We start from the raw sequence: 6,306 nt of genomic DNA, 5'->3' as shown, positions 1-6,306 counted from the left end.
GTCCGCAAATGGATGCTTCCAAAGGGTTTCAAGACAGAGGACACGATCAGCTGGTTTTAGAAAGATCGTTCTACAGGCCTTCCCGATGAGGGCAAGTCGGGATGGGAGGCCGTTTAAGAGTTGGCTTTACCAGGCCAAGCCTGTGTCCTAAGGCAGGTGCACTGGAGAAGGAAGGGAGCAGCCACAGATGTGGCAGAGGGAGGTGAGAAGGGGCTACGGCCAGAGTCTGGAGCTGATGATACGTAAGTGCCATTGGTAAAGAATAAATGTCTCGAGAACAAGGATGGTTGGAAAGAAAGCAGGAAAGAAAGCCTTGGGAGCACAGGAGAGAGAACAGTGCAAGAAGGAAAAGGTCAGAAGGGTCAGGGCCATTAAGAGGCCAAGCGAGGTATGGACTGAGTGCCCATGGATTTGGCCACCAGGAGGGCAGGACTTAAGAGCAGTTTTGGGTGGGAACAGACCCAGCCCCGAGCAGTGCATTCTCCAGGCTGATTTGAGGCTTGGATTTCTCGTGGGCATTCTGGAGAAGGCCATTATCTGTCAACATGCTTCAGTCCAGGGTCTCCCCCAAGTCTGATCATGAAGATGCTCTGGTCCATGCGACACCCCCAGCCGCCTTCCTTCGAGAGGCAGTGAGAGGAGCCCAATGGAGTATCCAAAGTCCTGAGCCCCATTCCTGTCACACCTTGTGGGATGAGCCTAAGACCTTGGTTTCTCCTGGAGCAATGGGTCCAGGTGGACTCTAATTGCCTCTGTTGATCTAGACTGCTCCCGTGCTCAAGTTCAAAGAGAGTGGCACAGGCAGCCAGGGCTCCGTGCCCTCTGACCTGGGTCCCCTTGTGGCCTCCACATGGAACTCTGGGTTTCCCCTGAGTGCCCCATTGTGTGAGCTCAGTTTCAATGGAGAAAGAAACCGGGTTGAGCAAAAAGAACATTTACTTTTCCCACCAAGCTGATGCCCAAGTAAATAGTGTGGTCCCATCGGTGGAGCCCAGGCCCTGCCCCCTTCCCTCCCTCCAAGTGCAGCCTGGATTATTTAAGAAGGCACCCCGGTTGAGCACACCTCACACGAGACCATCGGGCCCAGAGACAGGCCAGCGCCTCACTCACCAGCCTCCTGACCACCATGAAGCTCGCCATGACTCTTGCCCTGGTCACCCTGGCTCTCTGCTGTAGTCTTGGTGAGTGCCAGAGCCCCTCTTCCCCAAGCCCGGCTCAGGAACCCTCGCTGCCACCCAGTTGTGCTCAGGAGAGGGGGCACCTATTTTACTGGAAGGCTAACTCCCAGCCAGGAGTCTTGGCCTGTGAACAAGCCCATCTTGGGAACTTGGGGAGCACCCTGAGCCTGTGGGGAAACCAGGAAAGGATCCCATCTTCTATATCCAACAACCTCAGAATTCCAGAGTCAGAACAGACTGGAGGCAGGGCTGGAGGAGATCCAGTATGGATGTGTGTTCAATGACCAACAGAATAGGAATAATGAGCTTCTCAGGGCCCAGTCTTGGAGAACCCCCAAGACGCCAAGAGACCTTGGTACAGTGAAGCCTTCAGGTTTGGGGTCTCCACACTACTCTGGGAGCCAAAGAGGCTAGAAAGAGCTATAGAGCCCCATGTCTCCAAAAGAAACCCAAGCAAAGGCAAGGTCTCCCATTCTGGGCAGAGAGGAATATTCTAGAAAGGGATCTTCCCTTTGGGAAACTGCCAACCCAGAGTGGAGTTTTCTAAACATTTTTGTCCTCCTCCAGAAGGATAAGGAGTCTCTGAATAGTTGCAGCTGTCACTAAGAGGAAAGGAATGAGAGAGAGGGAGAGAGAGGGAAGAGGGAAGCAGGAAGGGAAGAAGGAAGGGAGGAAGGTGGATCCTACTTCTCTTGAAGCCCCCTGATCTTTTGGGAATTGAGTTACCTGTTTTTCACTCTGTATCAACCTCTTCTACTCCTTTTCATAAGCAAAGAAGCAAAAAGATTTTTATTTTTTAATTTTTTTAATGTTTATTTATTTTTGAGAGAGAGAAAGACAGAGTGTGAGTGGGGGAGAGGCAGAAAGAGAGGGAGACACAGAATCCGAAGCAGGCTCCAGGCCCTGAGCTGTCAGCACAAAGCTCGATGTGGGGCTGGAACCCATGAACCATGAGATCATGACCTGAGCTGAAGTCAGACGTTTAACCAACTGAGGTACCCAGGCGCCGCCCGCTTTTCATTCTTACAATAATCCTATGAAATAGGGGTATGATTCCCATTTTACAGATGAAGAAATGGAGCCACACAAAGATAAAGATACTTGCCAGATGACACAGTAAGTTGCAAAGCAGGGCTCAAAGTTCTGGAGAGGGCTTGACTTAGAGCGGCCACTTGGGGGTGCCCGGATTCCAGGCGGGGAAGCGGAATTTGCACACAGGCAGAAAATTCAAGGACGGGGACTGAGACTCCACGGGAAGAAGGGCCAAGTAGGGCGTAGGAAACGGTGACTCTCCCCCACATTCCTGGGAGCAGGAGCCTAAAGGGGGAGCACAACTGGGGAGCACTCTGGGTGAAGGGAATATAGTGGGGCCAGGAAGGGAAGCAAGAGGCTTGTGGGCAGGTGAGTGCACACCACAGGGCCCAGCGCCTCTTCCAGGCCAAGTTCAGGGGCTTGCACTTGGCTAGAGCCTGACTCCGCCAGAGCCTGACTCTGCCACTCCCCTCCCCGTCCCAGGAGCAAGCGGCTGAGATCATCACGCACCCTTGGTAAGAGGCACATTTCTGGTGGGACAACCGAAGCCCTCAGTAGCCTCTCCCCAGACCCCACGTTGCATAAAAGATCAGGTCAGCACCTCCTCCCATCAGCCCTCTGCCTAGAACTCGCAGAAGGAACACATGGCACCCCGCCCCGCCCCAGCCCAGGAGGTGCCAGGAAGGCTCAGACAAGCCGCAGAAGGCTGCAATCCGGGAAGGACCCGCGCGGTGCCAAAGAGCCAACTCCTTGGAGCACCACCAGATCTCCCATTCAACGCACCCCTTTGACGAAAAGGCTGCTATCTCTTGCTGACAGGCCCGGCCACTTACATCTGGGGACTGGCCCGGCCAGGGGCCCTGCCAGCTTGGAAAAAGGCCCGGACACATGTGCTCTCTCTTTTCTGTGCTTCAGCTTCCGCAGAGGTCTGCCAGAGCTTTCTAAACGTCATGGAAACCCTCTTCACGGGCACGCTTTCCAGTTACGAGGCCGCCGTTGAACCTTTCTTGCCAGACGCGGACATGAAAGACGCGGGGATCCAGCTGAAGAGGCTGGTGGACATGCTTCCTCAGAAGGCCAAGGAGAGCATCTTAAAGCTCACGGTACCCAGCTTCCTTGGCTCACGCAGTCTGAGAGCGGATCTCCCCCCTCGCTTGGGTGCAGCCTGGGCCCATTTTTTGGAGCCTTTTCTGACCCAGTGCAGATATCCCTGGGGAAGCAGGCTCAGTCACCTCCCCCTTTTCAAGAGGCTTCTGCGGGGGCGCCTGGGTAGCTCAGTCAGTTAAGCGTCCGGCTCTTGATTTTGGCTCAGGTCCCGATCTCACCGTTCTTCAGATCACGGGAGCACGGAGCCTGCTTGGGATTCTCTCCCTGCCTCTCTCGCTCTCTCTCTGCCCTTTCCCTGCTCTCTCTCTCCCCGTCGCTTTCTCAAAATAAATAATCAAAACAATCAAACCGCTTACAAGCTCAGCTCTTCCCAGACCCACTGAACCTCTTCGTTGACATTGAAGTTCCTGCGTCTCGTCATCTTGGTCGACCTCTGAGGTTCACTCGCCACTGTCTTGGGGGGTTTTTTTGTGTGTGTTTTAGGACAAAATCGTAAGAAGCCCACTGTGTGCTTAGGATTCAGAAGCTGAAGGTCTCCAGCCGCCGAAGTCCCTGCTGCTCCCCAGACGCTTCCCTCACTGTGTCCCCAGCCTGGCTCCCTTCAATAAAGCACAAGCATCTCACCTTTGTGTCCCGAACCCTCCCTCTTTTTTGTCCCCCTGCTCCAGTGGGAAGGTGTGTCGCTGCTAGGGCAAGGGTAGCAAGTGCAAAGGGACAAAGGGAAAGTCACTGGCTGTGCAAACATATCTCCAAGGAGCCCAGGAGTCTCACTTCCTGTTCCCCACACGCACCAGGCTCCTCACAGTTGGCAGGAGTGGGGACCGGCACACAGTCCCTTGCCGGGGCAGAGAGCCACCCAGGGCCCTGCTCAAACTTAACCCACGGTGGAAGAAGGGAGGGTCCAACGGGGTGGTGGCTGCCCTCAGAAAGACGCCCCAACCCGCGTCCATTTAGTGATGGAATCCACTGCTCTGCTTCTTCCAGTCTCTTTGGAATCCCGCTCTTGGGTGAAAAAGTAAATAGTTAAGGTGATTATGCTACCCAGACATGCCTGCAAGTAAAGATGGCGCTTTCCAGAGAGTTCTGTCTCCTGAAGACAAATGGTGGACGTTTCAAGCAAGCGGATAGAGCAGTTGGGATCTGTTAGGGGTTGGGTGGCCCTGTGTCAGAGGCGCCTCAAGTCACACACAGCACACAACCATGCGTGGAAGGAATCGGTTCCCTGTAAGACACTTGGGCAACAAAGGCCGGAGTGGGGAATAGGCTCAATTCCTCCATTGGGGACCCAGGGTGTTTGGGGTGCCTTCGAGAATGACGGACCCTGACTCCTCAGGGTCAGCAGTGGGTTTCACTTGGAGTCCCGAAAGATGGCGGGTTAGATTTTTTTCTTCACTTCACATTTGTCAGATGAAATTATTTATCAAACTATTTTCTTTTTTGTTTTAATTCACATCCAAGTTAGCACATGGTGCAACACTGATTTCAGGAGTAGATTCCTTAGTGCCCCTCCCCCATTTAGCCCATGCCCCTTCCCACAACCCCTCCAGCAACCCTCTGTTTGTTCTCCATATTTAAGAGTCTCTTAATGTCTTGTCCCCTTCCTTGGTTTTGTATTCTTTTTGCTTCCCTTCCCTTATGTTCACCTGTTTTATATCTTAAAGTCCTCATATGAGTGAAGTCATATGATATTTGTCTTTCTCTCACTGACTAATTTCACTTAGCATAATACCCTCCATTTCCATCCACATAGTTGTAAATGGCAAGATTTCATTCTTTTTGATTGCTGAGTAATACTCCATTGTGTGTGTATGTATTATATATATATATATCATATATCATATGATATATTATAAAGAAGATATATCACATACATATATCATATGATATATATATATATATATATATATATATATATATATATATATATATCTTCTTTATCCATTCACCCATCGATGGACATTTGGGCTCTTTCCATACTTTGGCTATTGTTGATAGTGCTGCTATAAACATGGGGGTGCATGTGTCCCTTCGAAACAGCACACCTATATCCCTTGGATAAATACCTAGTAGGGCAATTGCTGGGTCATAGGGTAGTTCTTTTTTTAGTTTTTTAAGGAACCTCCATACTGTTTTCCAGAGTGGTTGCACCGGTTTGCATTCCCACCAGCAGTGCAAAAGAGATCCAACACCAGCAGTGTTGGTTGGCCATCTGGATGTCTTCTTTGGAGAAGCATCTATTCATGTCTTTGGCCCATTTCTTCACCGGATTATTTGTTTTTTTGGGTGTTGAGTTTGAGAAGTTCTTTATAGACTTTGGATATGAACCCTTTATCTGATATGTCGTTTGCAAGTATCTTCTCCCATTCTGTCGGTTGCCTTTTAGTTTTGCTGATTGTTTCCTTCACTGTGCAGAAGCTTTTTATTTTGATGAGGTTCCCAGTAGTTCATTTTTGCTTTTGTTTCCCTTGCCTCCGGAGATGTGTTGAGTAAGAAGTTGCTGCGGCCGAGGTCAAAGAGGCTTTCTCCTCTAGGATTTTCATGGCTTCCTGTCTTATGTTCAGGTGTTTCATCCATTTTGAGATTATTTTTTTGTCTGGTGTAAGAAAGTGGTCCAGGTTCATTTTTCTGCATGTCGCTGTCCAGTTTTCCCAGCACCACTTGCTGAAGAGACGGTCTTTTTTCCATTGGATATTCTTTCCTGCTTTGTCAAGCATTAGTTGGCCATACTTTTGTGGGTCCATTTCTGGGTTCTCTATTCTGTTCCATGGATCTGTCTGTTTTTGTGCTGTCTGTCTTGATGATTACAGCTTTGTAGTATAGCTTGAAGTCCGGGATTGTGATGCCTCCTGCTTCGGTTTTCTTTTTCAAGATTGCTTTGGCTATTTGGGGTCTTTTCTGGTTCCATACAAATTTTAGGATTGTTTGTTCTAGCTCTGTGAAGAATGCTGGTGTTCTTTTGATAGGTATTGCTTTATCGATCTATTCTTAA

General features: G+C 50.2%; 1 protein-coding gene across 1 annotated transcript; it reads left to right on the top strand.

The window, feature by feature from the left end:
- The first annotated feature begins 1,078 nt into the window (after positions 1-1,078).
- On the top strand, positions 1,079-3,931 carry SCGB1A1 (secretoglobin family 1A member 1). The gene is made up of 3 exons (XM_015085891.3): positions 1,079-1,181; positions 3,126-3,313; positions 3,801-3,931. Exons 1-3 carry the CDS (start codon positions 1,127-1,129, stop codon positions 3,831-3,833), a joined length of 276 nt encoding a protein of 91 aa, XP_014941377.2. The 5' UTR covers positions 1,079-1,126; the 3' UTR covers positions 3,834-3,931.
- The last annotated feature ends 2,375 nt before the right edge of the window (positions 3,932-6,306 follow it).

This window comes from Acinonyx jubatus, chromosome D1 (genome assembly GCF_027475565.1).
Source record: "Acinonyx jubatus isolate Ajub_Pintada_27869175 chromosome D1, VMU_Ajub_asm_v1.0, whole genome shotgun sequence".
Lineage (NCBI taxonomy): Eukaryota > Metazoa > Chordata > Mammalia > Carnivora > Felidae > Acinonyx > Acinonyx jubatus.
This window is presented reverse-complemented; position numbering and strand designations above follow the sequence as displayed.

Coding starts and splice junctions, on each gene's coding strand:
- SCGB1A1 (XM_015085891.3), top strand. CDS start 1,127: ATGAAGCTCGCCATGACTCTTGCCCTGGTCACCCTGGCTCTCTGCTGT. Junction 1,182..3,125: donor GGCTCTCTGCTGTAGTCTTG/GTGAGTGCCAGA, acceptor TCTGTGCTTCAG/CTTCCGCAGAGGTCTGCCAG. Junction 3,314..3,800: donor AGAGCATCTTAAAGCTCACG/GTACCCAGCTTC, acceptor TGTGTGTTTTAG/GACAAAATCGTAAGAAGCCC.